At 44.9% G+C, this 22,651-nt stretch overlaps 1 protein-coding gene across 4 annotated transcripts in view; it reads right to left on the reverse strand.

The window, feature by feature from the left end:
- The window catches only part of SLC7A1 (solute carrier family 7 member 1), a 60,457-nt gene extending 38,412 nt beyond the window's left edge, over positions 1–22,045 (reverse strand). The window contains exons 1-3 of one of the 4 annotated variants that reach the window (XM_077341802.1): positions 21,700–22,045; positions 18,928–19,082; positions 941–1,324 (exon numbers count right to left, since the gene is read on the reverse strand). In XM_077341802.1, the coding sequence (XP_077197917.1) occupies positions 941–1,310 (370 nt within the window). In that variant the 5' untranslated portion in view covers positions 1,311–1,324; positions 18,928–19,082; positions 21,700–22,045. Of the gene's footprint in view, positions 1–940; positions 1,325–18,927; positions 19,083–20,641; positions 20,884–21,699 lie in introns of those variants that run through there. The other 3 variants (XM_077341803.1, XM_077341801.1, XM_077341804.1) reach the window with 3 other exon arrangements.
- Between the last annotated feature and the right edge of the window lie 606 nt (positions 22,046–22,651).

A 22,651-nucleotide genomic window follows, 5' to 3' on the forward strand; every position in this document is an offset into this window, starting at 1 on the left:
TCCACCTTGTGACCATGGCGGAGTCCCTGAAATAACTTTTCAGGCTTCAAGGAGCCCAGGAAGTGATGTCAGCTGACCACACTTCCCTGCCACACCCTAAGGAAGTGCTATATCACCAGAAGTGCCATAACCACCTGCGTTAACAGGCAGGCTTGAGGAGGACTGGGGGGAAGAGACAGGTGGTGGTTTAAGGTAGGAGTAGGTGTGCAGGCGGCTCTGCCCCCTCCCAGATGCAGAAAACGCAAGAAAACTCACTCATTGGGGGGGGGGGGTGTTGAGCAATGGAAATGGCCCGTTTTGTTAAGGTAGGAGAATGGCCACAGACCCATTTGGAAATCCCTGGTCTACGTGCTGGAACATGCAAGATCTATAGTGTGCATGATTCAGAAGTATATAGAGGGGCACTAGTACGGCTGTACATTTAGCATAGCTTATTCATTTAGATTTTTATACTGCCTTCCATACGGCTCTGGGCGGTTTAATAGAATGTCATGGGGGTAATTACATGGAATTAAGAACTTCCTGATGTTTTGCAAATAATCTCCCTCTAGTCTATAGAAAGAGACTCTCTCTCTCTTTCTATACTAAGTTGTTTTTCTAAATAAAACAACTTTATTATTTAAGCATCCCAGTGCTGCGTTACTTTGCATATTTAAACTATCAACATTCCACATGTTCAGTTTTACACAGGAATGCAGTCTCTTCTTTTTAGTAACAGCTTGATCTAGAACAAAGCTAGCATTATCGGTCTATCCATGCTCAATAGCCCCTCCTTATCCAAATATATTCTGTTTCCTATGTCAACATAACTTTTACAATGGGCTTTCTCTCTCTCTCAAAAAAAAAGGAAGCTACTATTAAGAACAGAGTATTATACAAGCGTCCTACAAATGCAGGTGCCCTGTCTGGATTAAGTGGAGTGGTGACCTCCAATACCCACCAATGACATAGGAAAGAATGAGATTCCATCCGGTGATGAATGCCCACAACTCGCCCACAGTGACGTAGCTGTACAGATAAGCCGATCCAGTCTTTGGGACTCGCGCGCCAAATTCACCATAGCAAAGTCCAGCCAGCACAGAAGCCAGAGCAGCAATCAGGAATGAGATCACAATGGCAGGTCCTGCATTTTCTCGGGCCACTGCCCCGGCGAGCACATAAACTCCTGCCCCAAGCGTGCTGCCCACACCAAGGGCGACCAGGTCAAACGTGTTGAGGCATCGCGACAGACGGCTGTCTTCTCTCGTGCAGTCCACGACCTTCCGACGGAACAACTGCTGTCCGACGCCAATGAGACCTTTGCAACCCATGTCCTTATAGGGACCTAGAAAGGAAATGCAGAAGTGAATCAATTGCAGTTTGAACTACTATTAGCAAATTCCTCCACGTTTATTATACCTTTATGCAGAAAAAAAATTTTTGCAGAAAGTTTTCCATCCCCCCCCCAAAAAAAACACTGTTGCATAAAACAAATTAGTGACATCACAAATAGATATGTTACCATTAGATTGGGCAGTTCCGAAAAGTTATTAAACATTTACTACAAAAACTATAAATATCTCCACTTCACAGCAGAGACTACTTAGCGCATTCAAAAGTTAATGGAATCCAAGGCATATTCATGTTGGACAGATGCAACCAAAAGGAAATCTTGCAGTAACTGAAAGACTAACACATTAATGGTTAGCTTGGTGCAGCTGTTAAGAGCGGCAGGCAGCAGCTTCTAATCTGGGGGAGCTGGTTTGATTCCCTGCTCCTCCACAGGCAGCCAGCTAGGTGACCTTGGGCTCGTCACAGAGCCCTGCTAGTCTTGTTCTCACCGAGCAGTCCTGTCAGAGCTCCCTTAGTCCCACCTACCTCACAGGGTGTCTGTTGTGGGGAGAGGAAGGAAAAGGAATTGGAAGCCATTTTTGAGACTGATAGTGAAAAGCGGGGTATAAAAACCAACTCTTCTTCTTCTAGTCAGAATCCACTTTGTTCGATGCAAAACATTAGCCTCAAGATGACTACGGAGCCCCTGCCATTTATACATTTACTGGCGGGGAGGAACAACATGTCATTAATTAGTCCTTAAAGGCTTCTGTAAAATTTCATACATACACAGACAAGCATCCCAAGTTTCTTACCAAATTAGGGCATTCCCTTTCAATTGCCAAATTTCTCAAAACAAGATGCTTTTGACATGTGTGACCATGAGCACAAAACCCCACCTTTCAGCTTCCAGCAACACTAAATGAGAAGTAAATGGGACCTTCAGAGATAAAACCTTTTGTTTGATGTAGAATCTTCAGCCAAGGATGTGAAAAAAGATGGCACTAACTTTCCTGTAAGTCAGGGGTAGTCAAACTGTGGCCCTCCAGATGTCCATGGACTACAATTCCCAGGAGCCCCCTGCCAGCGAATGCTGGCAGGGGGCTCCTGGGAATTGTAGTCCATGGACATCTGGAGGGCCGCAGTTTGACTACCCCTGCTGTAAGTTCTCAATTAAAAGGAGGCAGTAGGTGGCGATGGGTAGCTCAGATTAGCCTGAGCTCATCAGAGTTTGGAAGGTAGGTGTTGCCAGCAGGTGGATGGAGACCACCAAGGGAGACAAGGACAAACCACCTCTCTATTATTATTAGGTGAAACTGAAGAAGCAGAAGAATTGGTTTTTATATGCTGTTTTTCTCTAAAGGTAAAGCTATCCCCTGTGCAACCACCGGGTCATGTCTGACCATTGGGTGGTTTGCCAGTGCCTTCCCCAGTCATTACCATTTACCCCCCAGCAATCTGGGTACTCATTTTACCGACCTCGGAAGGATGGAAGGCTGAGTCAACCTTGAGCCGGCTGCTGGGATCGAAATCCCAGCCTCATGGGCAGAGCTTTCAGACCGCATGTCGGCTGCCTTACCACCCTGCGCCACAAGAGGCTCTTGTTTTTCTCTATCTGAAGTCTAAAGGAGGTTTACAATCGCCTTCAATGTCCTCTCCCCACAACAGACACACTGCAAGGTAGGTGAAGCACACCTACCAGGTCTATCAGGGCTGTGATGAGCCCAAGGTCACGCAGCTGGCTGCATGTGCAAGAGCAGGGAATCAAACCTGGCTCACCAGATTAGAAGCCACCAATCTTAACCACTAGACCAAGATTGCTCTCAATCTGCCCATGCAAACTGACACAAAACATTTTTAATGATTACCATGAAGCATACAGAAGAACAATCTGAAGAACCAGCATGGTTTCTGAAAAACAAACCTTAACTCATTAACCTTCCATAAAATCTTTGAAAAGCAACAAGTATTTGCAATTTCCCAGGAGCCTACAAATAACCACATGGGGCCACCATCAGCCTACAGACCTTATGTTATGCCGGTCTAAATTAAAAACACCAAGTTCTACAAGATTAAAATTCAATTACTTCAATGTAGAAAAGAATACAATCAGTTTTATCTTATTAAATCCAGATCCCAATGAACACAATGTGAAGATCAGCACGTTGGCTTTGGCAATTCATTTGTCAGCCACACCTACAGCACAGATTTATTGTAAGGAGTCTTGCCTGTCTTCAACACACAGGCACTGGGTCCCTGGGATTGGAGGCTTTGCAGAGGGTCACCTGGGAAGCCCCACGGACCAGACTGAGTCACAAGCCACCAGTTGCACACCCCCTTTCTCCAACACAGCATGTTGTAATCTCAATAAGAGAACATAGTAGCAGTAAGAAATGGCTGACTGATACTCTATAGCAGGGGTAGTCAACCTGTGGTCCTCCAGATGTTCGTGGACTACAATTCCCATGAGCCCCTGCCAGTGTTAGCTGGCAGGGGCTCATGGGAATTGTAGTCCATGGACAACTGGAGGACCACGGGTTGACTACCCCTGCTCTATAGCAATTGTAGGGCTTGTATCTATTCTGGCCTCCCAAAATAGTGTTATTAGGGTGGGTAACTGCTGCAGACCAGATTGAAATTAAAGGCACAGCTGGAGGGATCAGTTTAAAACCTGACACTTGCAGAAACAACAGTGCCTTTAGATATCCCATTTCACTGTTGTGTTTCTAGGAAAAATGCCCTTGACATCGATAAAGATATAAAATTTCCAGAAATTTTGAAGCTATAGAAACAAAGTTGATTTTTTTTCTTGTTTCTCCCCCAGAAAAAAATGGACATTTGGGGAATGTTTGAAATATATGCAGTGTTTTCTTTCAGATCATCAATCCAGAATATATTTAACTGTGTGAGCAACATAAAATGCATCATTTATAACTTACCATATGACACAGTATTATCTGACTAGTATAAATAAGCTTTAGTTTTCTACAAGCAAACTAGCAAAGACACCCAATACTAGAGAGAAAGCTGCAAAATACTGCACAGCTATACCATGGAGGAAGTAGCTTAGCTTTTTCCATCTGAAATGTAAGAAAAATAAGAATGCATCCTTGGAAATATACTGTATGGAGATTCATGTATATATTTACAGAATCGCAGGAATTATGTAGACTATCTTACATAAAATTCTTTAAACAGCACATTTTGGGTAAAACCTTAAAAAGTACTTTGTTCATGCCAAAGGACAAAATATTTCTCAGGAGTTTTTCCCTCCAGTATGTCCCAGAATTTCCAGGGTTTTGCTGAAAAACTGAAAAGGCCTCTGCAAAAAAAAAAGTTTATGGAACCCCCCCTTTCTTTCTGCCCCCCCCCCCAAAAGAACTTTCAGTCTCCTGGATAAAGAATAGGATAAAGGAGAGAGACAAGGAATGGAGAGAGAGCACAGAAGATGGAAAATTCACATAAAACCATAGATGAAATTCTGCTCATCTACCTTGCAACTGGCCCACTGTTTAAAGTGCTTAAACCTGCCAGAGCAAATTAGAGCTTTTGGAATAGTGACATCTTCCCCTTGGAATTACGTAACAAGGTCTCTTCCCTGTATAGATCATATTGGCCGCTTCAGACATTCATTAAAACTGTGACTGGCCATAGCTGACTTTTGCTTTTAATTTTGTGTCAGCGGACATAAGTGGCATTCCTCTTTGAATTCCATTTTCTGTCCTTAAAATGGCTGTTTTCACTTATAGCTTAACTCCTATATGCTGCTTCGGGGCATTCCAAATAGCGGCTTGAAAAGCAACTCAAAAACATAAAGACCTGTGCACTTTGCTTGCTTAAATGCATATTCATGCCATCCCCCCTCTATAAACCAAACAGCTCTATATTTCAACATTTCCTACCGGTTTCCTAAAACATTTGCACAATATAGAAAATGGAAAATAAGTTCCACTATTTCATTCCTAGCCTCTCCAGGTATTATGGTTCTGCTTCACTCCAATCAGGCCTAGCACGATTTTTGTTCATCTTCTCTTATTCAGCCGACAATTTCCAACTCTTCTGTTCACATGCCTCCTACCTTTGCAGGGCTTGTAACAAACTGTCCACATTGCATCAGCACTTGGAACAGAAAGCCCTTTTCCTGCTGTGCTGGCAGACGTACGTGTGTGTGTGTGTGTGTGTGTGTGTGTGTGTGTGTTATTAAAGGTACCTCCTTGCAGTATATCAGCAAGCAAGACGATCAGGAGTCAACATTTTGTAGCTAAAAAGCATTTCCATGACAACATCACCCACTCATGCACCTACTCTCTAGTCTTTAATAAACTTTGCTAGCTTTCTTTCAGGTTTCAGAATGGCTGTTGGGTTCCTTAAAATGCAGCTCATTTTAAGTACTCTGGCAACGTACCTGCCACTGAAAAACTAATGGCCCTTCTATACCTGCTGAACAACTAGCTATCTTTCCATTAAATGGCGGAGGGAGAGAAGAAGCCCTCCAATGATTGTGTAATCAAAGGTAATACTCGTAAAAATGTATTGTACTTTCACACTCACCACTGTAGTTTTACAAAGGACCACAATCGCCACAAATGAACAGCTACATCCATAACCATTGATAAACATATAAAATAAATATCCTGTGCCTGAGCAGCCTCATTTCAAAGAACATTATAGGTCAGGAGTCCCCAACCATTTTGCCCCTGTGGGGACCTTTGAAATTCTAACACAGGGTGTTGGGCACTAGTGCACAGTGGCTGACCCAAGAGGCGGAAGGCAACCACAAAATATCAGGGAATATGTTATGTTATGTATGACATCTTCAAAGAGCCTCTTGTGGCGCAGAGTGGTAAGACAGCAGACATGCAGTCTGAAGCTCTGACCATGAGGCTGGGAGTTTGATCCCAGCAGCTGGCTCAAGGTTGACTCAGCCTTCCATCCTTCCAAGGTCGGTAAAATGAGTACCCAGCTTGCTGGGGGGTAAACAGTAATGACTGGGGAAGGGAATGGCAAACCACCCTGTATTGAGTCTGCCAAGAAAACACTAGAAGGTGTCACCCCAAGGGTCAGACGTGACTCAGTGCTTGCATAGGGGATGCCTTTACCTTTACGACATCATCATTGCAGGGAGAACCTTTATTTAAAGGGACCTTTTTAAAAAGAATATAACTTTTAATGTCTATTTTTAGGAGGGTTGCATGTACACAGCTTAGCCACTCAGACCCATTATGCACGGGGGTTTTAGCGCACATTTGGGGTGGAATGGCGGCGACTAAAATCACTGATAACGCACGGAGCCAGCTGCAACCGGCCGCAGCTTCGGTGCATGCCGCCGAAAAAGTCGCGTCAGTGAAACGCAGAAGAAAGCGCAGCTTCCGGGTGACCGGGGCGCAACCAGAAGCGGCGGCCGGATCGCCGCGTACATAATCGGTTACTCTGGGTTTTGCCGCCGTCGCGCCCCGCCCCGTACATAACCGGTATGCGTCGCGTCTTCCCCCTCCGCGTTTTCCATGTGACCCGAAATCGCCGTTTCGGCGGCCGTGCATAATGGGCCACAGTGAAGATCCTGTGATGGCAGCTACTGCCAAATCAACTTAAAAAAACCCAAACCACACAGTTAATCAGTAACCCTGCTGGGAAAAGGCCTATCTGGCCCCACCCGCCTTCTAAAACCCGCCTTCTTCCTGGTGGGCAGCAGGAAAGGTATCAGAGGCATCATATTGCTTGGATACTAACAAAAATATCTCAGGCCCATGACCTGAAACTGCCTCCCCCCATTACAGCCCTAAACCACTTCCTCGGTCACCTTCTGAAGGACAAGGAACATATTGAAACAGCAGGAAGGAAAGCATGGTTTATCTGGCAAAAACTGCCCACAGCCAGTAAGTGTAAAGTTTTTTCTACCGTCATGAAACAATGACATAAAATTAAAATTCTGTATCAAATAAAATGGTTCTCAATGCAGAGAATCAGTCTCTACATGCAATAGTTTAAAAATTGCAAATTGTGAGTGGTTTGCTGAGCAGAGCTCCTTCCCTTCCCACTGGGTATCAGGGGACAGTCACAAGGAGGATGGTAGTAACAAAACCAAACAAAAATCTGAAATCTTCCATAAATCATCCCATGCCATTGGTTTATATCTCATCAAGTGGAAGGATGTGGTATAAATGAAATAAACCTCTGAACCATTCTTTATGTTCCAGAGCAACAACCCCTCATACGTCATTCAGTTCAAATAGACAACTAATCCTAGGCCTCTAATTTTAGACGACTCCTTTAAAATGTCCATTCAAATGCCCATTCAAGATGTAAATCTATAGTGTGGAAAAAAGAAAAGCAATGCAGAATTGCTGTGTGACACACTCATCAGACTATCTCCTTCACCCAGTTAATTCTGCAGTTGGCATGAATTTCAACATACAGTGAGTGACTACTTCAAATTAGAGCATTTAAGTATATGATTTGAGGTTGCTCATTTTATAACCTACAGAAATGCTAGAAGGAACAACATTAAGATGGGAAACCTAAGCAAGAAGCCATGGCTAAAAGTGACTGTAACTCCAATGATATCCTTTTATGGACCGAGATCTTTAAAATACACCATTATAACAAACCGTACATTCAACAGGGCCCCTGCCACATCCAGAATAAAGACCAGGCTATGCTTGGCTAAATTAGCCCAAATCATGCAGCTGAATAAGACTGTTGTCTATAAAGCAAAGAAGGTACTTTCATTTTCCCTTTGGATTGCCATTTAAAAAGAGACCCAACCTGGGAGGCGGCTGATTCAAAGGCTCAGTAGGAGTCAAAGGCACTTTGACTCAAAAAAAGAACATTCAGAAATTCTAGCAACAAGGCTCTCCTATAGTTGACTGTATTGATGTGAATAAGGAACTTCAAAACACATCTCCCAAACTCTACCGGTTTGCATATTCTCCTTTCACACTTCTTAGATGCAAGTTACCAAGAATAGCATTAGTACAACACTGTTAAATTACACAGCAGTTTGTCAAACACAAAACATAGCCGTGTTGCCTGCCCTATGGAATTTACAATACAGATAAGATGTTGGGAAGGTGATAAATGCAGGAGTACAGCCTGGGGAAGAGTGAGGTATGGGAAGAGGAGGGACACCGGAAGGGTATTATGCTATACAGCAGTGGTAGTCAACCTGTGGTCCTCCAGATGTCCATGGACTACAATTCCCATGAGCCCCTGCCAGCAAATGCTGGCAGGGACTCATGGGAATTGTAGTCCGTGGACATCTGGAGGACCACAGGTTGACTACCACTGCTATACAGTCCACCTCCAAAGCGGCCATTTTCCCAAGAGAACTGATGCTGACCTCTCTGGAGATCCAACTGTAATAGGAGATCTCCAGGTGCCATCTGGAGGATGGCAACCCAAATTTCAAGACATATACTGAGGAGGAAGCAAGAAAGAAGCCTTTCTCCTAGGCAAGAGCCAGTGTTGTAAATAAGTTTTGTAAAACGGGGGGAGAGAGGGGAGAATGATCTGCTTTATTCAAGGTTCACAATTCAACCTTATTGGTTAAAGGCCATCTAAACACCGCCCACAGCACCGCGGACTAAATAAAACGCTAAGGGGTTCTGGTGCGGGATGTGTCTGTGATGAGGAAGGGTCCGGATTGGACCCTTCCTCTGGACAGACAATCGGAGGGACCAATCGGAAGGCGCAAAGCGCCTGCCAATTGGTCCCTCTGATTCCCAGCCCCAGCAACTGCGAGCCGCGCGCAGCATGGGAGCCCCTGGCAGCCTGCCTCTCACAGCGTCAGGCCGCCGCCCCAGAGAGCCGCCACCGGGGGACACGCCAAACTGTAAGTTGTAAGCGCTCGCCGTATTCGTCATACAGTGGGCTTTATTACTAGTTACTAAATATATGGGAAGCTCTACAAATCGACATGTACTATGCAAAGAGGTGAAGCAGCTGAGTCCCAGGTTTCATTGTGGTAGTCGATGGTGTCAAATCCTCCCCTGTCCCCCCCCAAAAAAGAAAATGAGTGAATAGTCCTGCACACACAAAAACGCCAGGAATAAGATCAGGCTAGAATCCTTACCCAACATGAGAAAACTATTTTTAAACAGAGGCAACTTCAAGCACACAATTCATACCTTCTGTATAAAGTGGCACAGTCCAGTTTACCACTTCAGTAGAGCTAGGCCCAAGTTAGAATTTTAAGAAAGTACAGGCAGGATGAAATAACAGGTCATGTAGTAAAATCCCCATGGAAACCAATAATTCCAGTTCCACAAGTATCTCTTACAAGCTGACGCAATTGGCAGAGCTTTGCTGGACAATAAGATTACAAAGAGAAGAAGCATGTTACAGTTAAAAGGAGGGAATGGACTTTTTCTTGGCCGAATTTAGTCAGGCTAATAATCTTCGAAGAAAAGGTTACATGGCAAAAAGAGCATTTCAATAGTTTTCAACTTTCTCTTTAGTTAAATGGTGTAATTACACTAATCATACAAACATACCTACCAAAACCCAAAAAGAAGGCATTTATTCCCTTACAGCAGTGGTCCCCAACCACCGGGCCGCGGCTCCCTCTCTCCACCCCCCCCCCCCTGCAGTCAGAAACTTCCCAGGCCACAAGCAAAGCGGCCGCCAAAGCAGTCAATTAGCTTGTGGCCCGGCAAGCTTCTTTTTGTGGGAGGAGAGGGAAGAGCGGGCGCCAGTGCATGTGCACATGCGTGGGAGCACCGCGCATGCGTGCTTGCGCCATGCGCAGCCACAAACGCGCACGTGTGGCAGTTTCGTGCATGCAGAGAAGTGCCGCACATGCGCATTTGCAGCCGCGCATGGTGCAAACACGCATGCGCGGGTGCCGGATCGCCTTCCCACCACCACCAGTCCGCAGCCTTAAAAAGGTTGCGGACCACTGCTTTACAGGGCAAAACATACATAGGGATGCTTTCATATTTTCTACTTCAATCTTTTGGTCCATTTCTTAGCCAAACTCTATTCATATATGCTGCACTACAGTGAAAATTTACTAGACACGAGCAACATAATCCAGCCTCACATATTCACCTAGCCTGCGAAGCATCCATGATCTGTGGCTAGCCAGGAATAAAAAAAGTATTTGTACGGTGCCAACACTGTTTGGGAACTATATCAAATTCACATTGTTGAGTGCTGCTTCAAATAGTAATGTTCTCAATGGTGCACGTATGCCAAGTATGCAAAACTCGTGACCTACCAAGTTAACAAATACTAAATCCACTTTATTCTGCCTATACCAGGCATGGGAGGGGGGGATTTATGAAGCGTCTTTCGACAACTAGAAAGCATCAGGCACAGTCTCTGATCATCCACATCCTTCCTGGCTCAACACAGCATGCATCAAAGTGCTGGAGTTTGCTCCATAATATTTTCTTCCTCTGCTTTCCTTGCTCTAACTGGACACTTGCTCTCATTTACATGCACACACAGTCTGGCACAGACATAAAGACAGAAATCAGGGAAGTCACTCAGCAGAACCAACGGCTGGTACAAACCCTCAAGAAGGGGCACTTGTGCTTTGTGTTTTCCCCAACTGTACAAGCACTGAGGATGCCAAGTAAACAGATGAGCATCTATTTCTGCATTGTGGCTTAATATGATTTAACAAGATCTAGCTTACAGCTTTACAGACTTTATACTAGAAAATGGCTATGAAACCAAGGGGGGGGGACCTCTCTTAATAAGCTTAAAGATCTAATGAGTGCTTTCTTTCTTCTGCAGACTGTCATCCAGTGTAATAGGTGGCTGGAGACAGATCCTGACACAAATAGCTTTATACCTTGTGTAAAGCCCCTATAACTATGGATATTTAAAGGAAATTCCAAAACAGAATTAAAGTGTTTCTAGGGGGGAAACGTGGAACAAATCACATGCCTTTCATTCTGCTGCTGGTACCCTCATACATACCAATCAACGGATCAGTAACTCAAGTTACGCAGAACTCCCAGTTTCAGATTTACCTTGGAGAGCCAATGAGAGAATGATTTGGAAGGAGAATACCTTGGCACGAATGCAGGGAGGGGAGAGTTGAAAGAGAGATGTTGTACAAATTTTATTTTCTTCAAGATGTTAAAAGATCTCAAATAGTAAACGTAGAGGTAGTGTGTCCATCCATCATAACCACTGATTATTTGTAGGAATGCATAAAGTATGCTGCACATGCGCAGAGATGCATAAGAGATGCACTCCTGTTGGCAGACTCCATTTTATTAAAAACAGCAGACAAAAGAGAACTCGAAGTTACTGGGGGAACATTAAAAAGTGTCAAAAGGTTATTAAGAGGTTCGAATAAAAGGGTCAAATTTAGAAGCTATGAATCCACAAGATAAAAGTATTTTCAATATATTTTACTACAGATTAAATATGTACCATAAGGAACATGAAAAAAAATATTTTAAATAGTACAATTGAACCAACATTCCTTATGCCTAATTCTAGTGATATGTAAGACAATTAATTTAAAGTTCAATATGTACCAGCACAGCTCCTTTTAGGAGGAACTGCATCTTAGTGACACAGAATCTATTCTACCTGCAGAAAATCCCATCTTTGATCTCTGACATCTTCACATAAAAGGATCAAGTAGTATTTGATGTAGAAGTTTGCTACCTGAGATCCTAGACAGGTCATGTGGAAGGCATAAATAAGCAGTGTACATTCATATGAGCACTAGAACCATATTCCATAATAATGGAAACCTGGCTTCAACCAATTGTTTATTTCCTATTAATGCTTAAAACCATCAACCTTGCAACAAATAATTCATTTTCTCAAACCATTCTTACTTCTTTACACCCACAATGCTTTATTTTTGCCAGTCTCACTACCCAATAAAATATAACAAAATCCTGCAAACTTCTGGAGCCATGCCCTTAATAAAAATAAGACAACAAGGATTGAAGCATAACTGAATATTCAATATTTCTTGACTCATGTAGCTGAACAGATGCCCAAAGGAGACAGACCTATACCATATTACCACTTATGGAAGAAATTTGCCTGTGGAATCAATGCCAACATATTCTACTTCCTGTAGCACAGATGTTGTTGTTGTTAGGTGCGAAGTCGTGTCCGACCCATTGTGACCCCATGGACAATGATCCTCCAGGCCTTCCTGTCCTCTACCATTCCTCGAAGTCCATTTAAGTTTGCACCGACTGCTTCAGTGACAGCTTCAGCACAGATACTAAACATCATATGTGTGTGGCTATTTTCAAGGAACTTCCTCTAATGCAATGACTGAGTAAAAACAGCAACCTCTTCTTGAATAAAAAGGGGCATAACTCTTGTAGTATCTGATAGTTTATCTCCCCTTTCATGCATGAGGCTTCTCCCCTCCACTGCCACACCTTCTACATTGTAGGATATTCTATACTACTGAAACGATGCTTTTTATCATCCAACACATTCTCATATGTAATCAAATCATATAAAATTGCCCTCTCCTTTTCTGTTTCTTTAAGAAGCGCCAACATTTGTAAATATTTAAAAGATTGGTTGTTTTTCTCCAACTCTTGTTACTAATTCATCATGGGGCAAAATGTTATTAAGCAGCAGATCTTTAGAAGATGTAATTTCCAAACACACACACACACAAAATATAATTGATGCCAGGATCAATACTACGCCTCGATACCAGAACTCAAGTTACATTTTATCTGTCATCTGATGTTTAGTCATTAGTCATGTTTCAGTTCGATGCATCTTCCAATTTAAGCCACACAACACGGAAAACACTGCTCACATGTTCTGTTATTCCTCGTTCAGTCCTACCAGACTGCTTTTGGATCTAAAAAGCACAGTCATTCTGTCCCTGCAAAGATATATATTGACATGTCCCTGCAAAGATATATATTGACAGGTCATAGGCACAGCTATTATGCCTACTACTTCTCAACACAGTCAACCTTTCTCTTGTAAGGTAGTTTGTTTTGTGTTTGCTCTGAAAACATGTCATTCAATGAATCGGTTGCTACCCAGCCTGCTGCACAGAGGAAACCATGTTTATAGTCAAGTCCTCTGTGCACATTTACAAATTTCTTCCTACAAAGAACACAGTGAACATTGATGGCAACTGTTCTGTATTGTTTTGTGATTACCGTAAACCTTAATTTGCCATTCTCCAGATAGGACCTTGAGATCTTCCATTATTACAATTGATCAATAGAGATCAGTTCCTCTGGAGAAAATGGCTGTATTTGAAGGGTGAACTGTATGGTATTTTATCCTAGTGACATTACTCCCCTCCCCAAGCTCAACCCCAAAAATCTCCAGTTAATTCCCAACCCAGACCTGGCAACCCTATGTGAACGAGGTTAACTAAAACTTTGGGAGTATCTTCATGCCCACATGCTCCTCCACCATATTCAGGTTCATGTGCTCCATCCCTTCCCCAAGTTCATACGGTGGTGGTACCCCGACTGACTGACCAGGCAAACAAATGTCAGCCCTCCCTTCTACTCCACTGTCATAGTGTTTAACAGCAATGTGGAGTAAGGGCACCTTGCAAAAATAAGAGTTGCAAACCCATGGCGATTCAGCAATCATCCTAGATCCTGTGATCTTCTCAAGAGAATTTCTATCTTCTTCCCCTCTCAAATCTCATGGGTTCTAAGTACTCACATCTCATGAATAGGGATATGAACAGCTCAGTACAACACACTTCATTCACTTGTCTTCAGTTTTGTTTTCACAAAACTTCTGCGAGGTTGGTGAGATGGCTGGTCTAAGGTCATCCCGTGGGCTTTATAGGAGAACAGGGATTCTAAGCCAGGTTTTCCAGATCCTAGTTCAACATGCTAATGTCTACACTGTGCACTTTAAAATAGAGAACTGATATCTATGCATATAAAGATGCATGCTGAGCCAAAAACTCCTTACCTGAACTTTTAGTATTGGGCAATCTCTCTCTATTTTTTAAACAATGTATTCCTTCTCCTAATAATTACATCAGATTACCACAACCCTGTAACTTCCTTCCCCCCCACTATCATCAGCATGAAATAAACTGGCTAAATGGAACAATTATTTCACAGGAATTAACCTAGTGAAGAACCTGCCAGGACTGGCTACTCAAGTATTTCATTAGAATTAACCCAATGAAATGTTGCAGTGTAACACTGCAGAAAATAAGAATCAGGTCCCACTACACAGAAACCAGTGAAGTGAAAATATGCATTTTGGGTAAGTACTTAGCACATTTCTCATGATTATCATGTTAATCATAACAGAGTATGCCAAAAATTTATTCCTAGAGATAAAAATCATGAGATTCACCAGAACTAGATTTTATGAGCCCCAGAAACTTTGTGTTTCAGTTGAAACAGATTAAAATCTCTAACATTAAAAACACAGACACTGAGAGGAAACACATATGATTGAGTCAGATAATATTCTGAGGCGGGGGGGGTTGCATTTTTACTTATTATTGCCTGAAACTCTGTGCTACACAGACTTTTCTGGAAAATGAAGGATTCAGTCAGATAGTTCAAAAGATGCCAATAAATGTGTAGCTTATTTCAAGCAACAAGTATATACCAACCCCAAATATATAAACACTTCTTCTTGCTGTTCACATTTTAAATATTTGTTGAAAGATATTTTGTGGCATATCCCTCCCGTTATGCAGTGAAGATCCTTTTGCTGTGGTGATAGCTGCCAAAGCTACATTTTAAAACCCTGCCTATCAGGTCTCCAATCAGAGGTCCAGCTGGGCAGAAGAACCACCCTGCTCAACCACCTCCTAAAAACATTTGTCAGGTGCTAGGACACCCATGGACACTCTATGGCAGGGGTAGTCAAACTGTGGCCCTCCAGATGTCCATGGACTACAATTCCCATGAGCCACTGCCAGCAAACTGTAATCCATGGACATGTGAAGGGTAGCAGTTTGACTATCCCTACTCTATGGGAACCCCTGATACACAAACTGTATCAGGGGGACACAAACTGTATCCACAACATAATATATCAAATAGCAGACATATCCACTGGCAAATGGAAGCTGTGCAATATACAGAAACCACTGCTAATATCTGGCAATACCCAACTAGGTGATGTTATCATTGATGTTTTAAATTGCTAGCTACCTTGGTAGCCTTTGTGAGGGCTATAAAGGTAAAGGTAAAGGTATCCCCTGTGCAAGCACCGAGTCATGTCTGACCCTTGGGGTGACGCCCTCTAGCGTTTTCATGGCAGACTCAATACGGGGTGGTTTGCCAGTGCCTTCCCCAGTCATGACCGTTTACCCCCCAGCAGCAAGCTGGGTGCTCATTTTACCGACCTCGGAAGGATGGAAGGCTGAGTCAACCTTGAGCCGGCTGCTGGGATCGAACTCCCAACCTCATGAGCAAAGCTTTCAGGCGGCTGCCTTACCACTCTGCGCCACAAGAGGCGCCACAAGAGGGCTATACATGGTGTAAATAAACAAACTAAGGGGGAAGACTCCAACATACTTCTTAAAAGAAATTGTTGTGTTCCAATGTATTTCGAGCCTTATACATACTCAACCCTTTTCAATCTGCTATAATTAAGGGAATGGATTTTTATTATGGGACCACTGCTCAAGTCTTACCTAACTAAGAGAAAAAGCCAGTGTGGTGTAGCGGTTACTATATTACATACACAAGGTTAGAATCTCCACTCTTCCATAGAAGCTTGCTGGGTGATCCCAATCCAGTTGCACACTCAGTCTATCTCCCAGTGTGGTTGTGAGGAGACAACAGAGGTGAGGGGACCAATTTTGGAAAGGGGTGGGTTAGAATCTCAAAAATAAGTAAACCAACAAGGTAAGCCGCTTTGGTTCCTCATGCGGGAGAAAAGCATGGTATAAATGAAAATAAATAAATAGTCCAGTTAAACACTTTCTTTTAGTCCCTCCCAGGGGCTTCACTTAAAGCTATCTACCATTTTGCATAGGCATTGAAATCTGCACCTAGTATAGACACACAAAGCACGCAGGTATGAGCAATGCTAAATTCAAGGTGAAAAGCTTTTTTAAAAGTAGCACACAAACTAAAGTAACCACATTATACATTACAAAGGGAGTCTGTTTGTACACACGCAAAACACTGGAATGTACCTCTTTCAGAACAAGGATAGGATGCAAAAAATTATAATGACAGGGCTTCCCTCTCAAATGGAGGGGTGTTGTGAGGGTTAAAAAGGGCAGGGAAGTAACCATGTGTTCCTTGGGGGAAGGATGGGATACAAATGTAATAAATAAACATAGAACATGATTTCGTTGATTGCATCAGCTAGAGAAGTAGCAGTCATGATTACGGAGGGCTGTGGCTAGTTCTTTCTCTGTATTAATTGCCCGGTGTGCAGTAAAGTTTCCCTCCCTACACATCTGTGTTCTACAGCCTCTTGTGGAGCAGGGTGGTAAGGCAGCTGATATGCTGTCTGAAGCTCTGGCTATGAGGCTGGGAGTTCGATTCCAGCAGCCGGCTCAAGGTTGACTCAGCCTTCCATCCTTCCGAAGTTGGTAAAATGAGTACCCAGCTTGCTGGGGGGTAAAACGGTAATGACTGGGGAAGGCACTGGCAAACCACCCTGTATTGAGTCTGCCAAGAAAATGCTAGAGGGCATCACCCCAAGGGTCAGATATGACTCGGTGCTTGCACAAGGGATACCTTTACCTTTATCCCTGTTCTACATCACAAGCTCGAAATCTTCCTAGAAGCGAAAATGACCAAACTGAGGCTACTGTGCTTTGGTCACATCACAAGAAGTCAATACAATAACGCTAGGAAAAGTGGAAGGCAGCAAGAAAGAAGAAAACCCAGCATGACATGGACAGACTTCAGTTTGCCAAACCTGAGCAAGGATGTTTTGGAAGACATTAATTCATTGGGTCATCATAAGTTGAAAGTGACTTGATGGTACTTAACACATACACAACCCTATGTCCAAGGAAGAGAGCACTATCCATGATCCTCCCGACACACATGGTTGCCATTTTGTATGAACAGGGCAACACTTCCATTTTCCAGCTCTGACACATGCAAACCCTCAAACCATCTGGCTTCCAATCTTACATACTGAAGCTGGAAAATGTGAAATACCTTTTACTCATGACTGGATTGCCAAAGTCGTAACAACTGAACAAGACTGACCCAAGGTCACTCAATAAGCTCAACAGAGTGATCTCTCCAACAGCATGACACTCAACCCATTAGGCCACACAAATGATACATATGCATTTAATGTGATGTGCAGTCACATAATCAAACCCAACAACATACAGAAAATAAGTAGTTTTTGTCAGTGTGGAAAGCACACTGCAAATACAAACACGCTTGCCTTATGCAGCCCAATCGAATCAAATAGATTTCTTTCAAGATACACAACCTGGCAACTACTAGCACAATGCATAGCATAATTCTAAACACTGAATGCATGAACACTAGGAACAGGTTGGGCAATAATACAATTATGTTGATGTTAAGAACCGGTCTCTGACTGAGTCATACCTTTCAGCTGCTTAGCTAAATAGGATTAGCTACAACTCCAACATACTTTGATCCAAGAAAGCACAGTGACCTACTTCAGATGTCAGGAATATTCCCTTAGGGCTCCAACAGCTTCTCCCCTCCCACTTTGGTTTCCAGTGACCGCAGTTTGTCATGGCACCCAAACTGTGAAAACCATGCTTATGGCTAACTCAAGTTTGCTGCAGATCGCAATGTGGCTTCAGGGCAAACAGACGTTAGCGGTAATCAGAGGGCGCCTGATTCAGCTCTCATTTCAAACAATGACTACCAAAAAGTAGGAAACGGGAGAAGGTAATTGGCACGCACTAGAGGAATAGGGAAACATAACCCTCCAGTCAGGTTTCCAGAGACAAACCATATTTAGACAACGTCCAGACTGGACCCCTATGTATAAACTGCTGCACATTATCACCCTGGTATCCAAAAACCCAAACCTTTCCGAGAAGTTATACCTATTTCTTTGAAATTACAAAGGATATATGTTATGACTTATGCAAAGAGTGTGCTTTGATCAAATTTTGGGAGACATGAAGTTTGCTTACATCCTCTTTTACAGAATCTGGAAATACGGAATAGCTACACTTGATTCAGTTTCTTTCTGCTTTCAATGAAAATTGGAGTAAATAAAACAGCACATGACTTTCAGGAATATTTATAGGTTTCAAATATGCCTGGCAGGGGGCAAGTGGGAAGGGCTATGTATTATGTCTCCATCACTCTCTGAGTAACATTCAAATACTTAAGGCTGGTTTACATATAGCAGCCATCATCTTGAACTTGATTAAGTCACTCCAAATGAAGTTTTTTGGCATACAATACGCCAGCACTAAAGCCATTCACAAGGCAGTTAAATTATAGATATCAGCACAATTAACCACTATGTACTGCTCTATATGAATGAACTAACACACAGCAACAGAGGTAAAGTACAGCAACAAACAAATATACTCTTCAAACATACTGTCATCACAACAAATAGCAATGAGAAGGCCAGTGAAGTAGAGAGCTTAATATCAGACTAGGAACTGGAAGACCTGGGTTCAAATCCCTTCTCTGCCACGGAAGCTCGCAGGGTGACCTTGAGCCTATCAGATTAACCTACCTCACCAAGTTGTTGTGAGGATAAAATGGAGGACACGAGATTGCTGCAAATAACCTATCTTCTTCAATGCTTTGTCTGCCACTTGGCATAATTTCCAAGGAGGTTACTGGTCCAGAACAACTGCCATCTGATGAAATACTACTGCAGAAGGAAAACTGTAAACAAACATATAAGAAGGAAATAAAACAGAGACCAAATAGGATATCACAGCAAAGAATAAGCTCTGCAAGGCTCTGCTGATACAGCTAGAATAGCAAATAAGATGTAGAAAGGCAGAAAAGTCAGCAAGAAAGGCTGAAAAGTGTACAGTCACAATCCACTGAGTCCTGGATAATTTCACACAGGTGACTTGAGCAGCAATGTTGGGAGAGGTACAGCACAATCCTAAAAAAACACTTGCTTGGGATTGACTGGATAAAGTGGCTATTTGGGCTTGCTCTCCTAGGCGGAAAAAAGAAATGTGAGTCATTGCAAACATATGAATTGGCCATCCTACATTCTTTTTTTTGTTTTGTCTTCCTTCTCCTTGGCAGGTGCTTCAGAAGACCCCTACCAATATCATATGAACAGACCACCTGGAAGTTCAGTCATTTCCTTGCATTGTGTGAGTAAATGCACAGATAGATAGGGAAGAGAGCAGTCTACTGGCAAAAACAAGGGCGCACCACCCTATAAAAGTCCCTTCTGATATGGTCACCATCTTGTGGAAAGGCCTGTCTGAGGTGGTCAGAAAGGCTCCTGCTTCTGTCTTTAAACAGAATTCTTGCTGGGGAAGAATGAATGTATAGGGCTATGAATGTATAGGGCTATGTTACAACAGAACAGTTCAGTAAGGGACTTTTCTGGAAGACTGAAACGGTGGACTCCCACAATATTTAGCAGACATTCCCTGTTTGCTGTATGCATTATCTTCTTCCTAACACATTGTGTCTAATATTTTTTTGCTTCATTTCATTTCTGTAGTCCGATTACATGACAGATGTCTCATTCTGTTGACTGCATGGATTTACACAGTGTAAGCCACTTTTGACTCTCAGTGAAAACGGGGGGGGGGGGGGGCTATAAAGCCAAATAAAAGAAATGGATACTGGCAATTGTGGACGTTATCACCTTTCTTGACATTATTTATAGTCTACCTTTAAATAATGGTGCAATGCCGAGGGGATTCATTTTTTCTTGCGATTGACAGAATGTCATGTAAATCAGGCCCATGGAAGTGTCCAGCCGACAAAATATAAACAAAGTTGTTCTCGTTTCTGTTCCACCCACAAGTAATGAACAGGAATAATACCCTCTTGGTCCCCTTCATTCACATATTCATCACATGGCTTTACTGCCTGACTTTTTCTCCCCTTAAATTCAGGATTAAGGAAAGAGACAAGGACATTACTAGGTGGGCTCAGTAAGACCAATCATGCCCCCTTGCTGAAGGTTTTGTAGGAATTTGCTATAGACCAACAAATAACATTTACTTATGCTTCCCAACAATGATCAGCTGCAATGCATTTTTGCATTATGGCAACTGACGAAGATCACTAGTGACCGAAAAATAAACAAATCTTACTAAATCTCCTACAGAACATCATCCCCAAGGTGACTCGTCAATCCAAATCGGAATAGTTTCCCATTCAAATATATAAGCAAAAAAAGCCGTAACCGTATTTCCATGACGCTGGTAGGCAGCAGGTGCCAAAAGTCAACAAAACTAGTTTACCTGCTGCCGCCGCCGCTACTGGAACAATGGGCCGGCAAACACAATCAGGTCGCTATTACTACAGGCGTCTCGTACTCCAACCGGAAGCAAGCTTGGGATGCCCATTCTGAATTCTGGCTCCCGTTTCTTGCACAGATTCAGAAGAGGGCCAAACGCGTGTCGGCTCCCAAGCGCGAGGGATCTCAAAAAAGGCGACGCTTCAAAAGAGAAACTTCAGCACGTGCGCCTCAGCGGCCGCCGCCCGCCCATCCGTCCCCCCTCTCGTGCCGGAGAGAGACCCCTCCTCTCCCCCCGCCTCGCCTCTTCGGCCTGGCGGAAGGCGAGCGAGGGCAGCGCCGCGTGTGTTGCCTGCCCATAAATAGCTGGGCTCATTCAACCCCTCCGGTCATTGCATCAGGCCGCGCCAGCCAGCCCGCCCGGGGCCAGAGGCGGAAAGGGCGCGGGGAGCGAGGGGCGGCCGGAGGCGAAGGGCGCGCGGGATGACTCACGGCGTACAAAGCACCATCTGCCCTGCCCGGGGGAGCTCAGCCCAGCACCGTGGAAGGCCAGGCGGAGTGAGATCGGCGCCGGAGCCCTGCACGGGGGAAGGGGGAAGCGGGGGGGAAGGTGAGGGAGCAGCGGAGCCGCGACCCCCAAGCCCGCCGGCGGGGCGGCCGCTTCAACCCACCGCGGCAGGGCGCGCGTTTCCCCCTCTTCCTCCTCTCCCGCGCACGACTATAAATATTGCATCATGCACCACGCTGAGCAAGATGGACTCCCAAGCGCCTGGCATGTGGCTGAGCGGCGGAGCACATGTCGACCGGCGCCGTTCTTCACGCGGGGCAGCCGGGCCAAGCCGGACCCAGGCACACGGCTCCGAGGGCCAGCGGGCCGGCGGGAGGGGGAGGGAGGTCGGGCCGCCGTGGAAGGCATCAGGCTCTCCCGCTCGGGCCATGCCTGCAAGGCGATTCCCCGCCAACTTTCTCGCGGCTGGCAGGAGAAGGAGAGGGCAGAGGAGGCGAGCCGTGCCCGCGGGGGCGCGTCCGTCCACACAGCCACCCGCCCGCTCGCTCGCTCACCTTGGCGGTGCCCGCTGAACTGATGGCCGCAGCCGGCAGGGAGGAAAGAGATTTGGGCGGCGCGGGGGCCAGCGGAGTCGCCGGCGGCTGCTGCTGAGGTGGCGGCGGCAGAGGAGAAGGAAGCCCGGGAGTCGCGGCTGCAGTTGCTGCTGCTGCTGCTGGAAGTGGCGGGAGTGCCTCCCTCGCCGGCGCCCGCGTCTTACAACCGCTCCCCGGGGCTCTTGGAGTAGCCTGGCTCCGCCTCTCGTTCGTGAATGAAGGGTGGGGGGAAACCCCGGGCGAGGAGGGCGGAGGCCAGAGCGCGGCGGGCGGGGCGGGGCCGGCCCGCCTCCTCCTCCGCCTCCTCCGCCTCCACCCAGCAGCATGCGAAGAGCCCGGCGTCCCTGCCGCCGGCAGAAGGGGGGGCAGGCGGGGGCCCGGCGGGTCGAGGGCCAGCTGCGGGGCGGCCGGAGGCGTGTCTGAGCGCGCCGTCGTGGGGCGAGGAAGGCGCCGCCCGGGGATTCAGCGCGTGGCCGCCGAGGCTGCTTCCCCGGCTCCTCTCTTGGGCCGGCCGAGGAAGAGAAAAAGGTCCCACCGGGGCATCAGGGCGGGCGTGACTTTGTTGCTTGCGAAACGGGTCACCTTCGCTGACGCGCGAGTTACCTTTCGGGTGTTTTATCTTGATTTTTTTTTTTTTAACTCCGTTCGACCCTCTAATTTTTATTTTTAGTTTCTGTTACGCCTTTCGGGACAGTCGTGCCTACCCCACTCGTACGAATAGTTTTCAAATTGTATAAAGCGTTCCAGAGAGAGAACAATGACCCCCAAACTAGGCAAACTTTTGAAAGCTCTCAAGTTGCAAATAGTGAGCTTAATAAAATAAAATCGGCGTGTACTTACCTTCACAACTCTGTTTAATGGGGTTTTAAAGTAATTCCGGCTGGAGCAGTGCCCGGATTATTTTTTAAAATGT

This window comes from Paroedura picta, chromosome 6, assembly GCF_049243985.1.
Source record: "Paroedura picta isolate Pp20150507F chromosome 6, Ppicta_v3.0, whole genome shotgun sequence".
NCBI classification, from domain to species: domain Eukaryota; kingdom Metazoa; phylum Chordata; class Lepidosauria; order Squamata; family Gekkonidae; genus Paroedura; species Paroedura picta.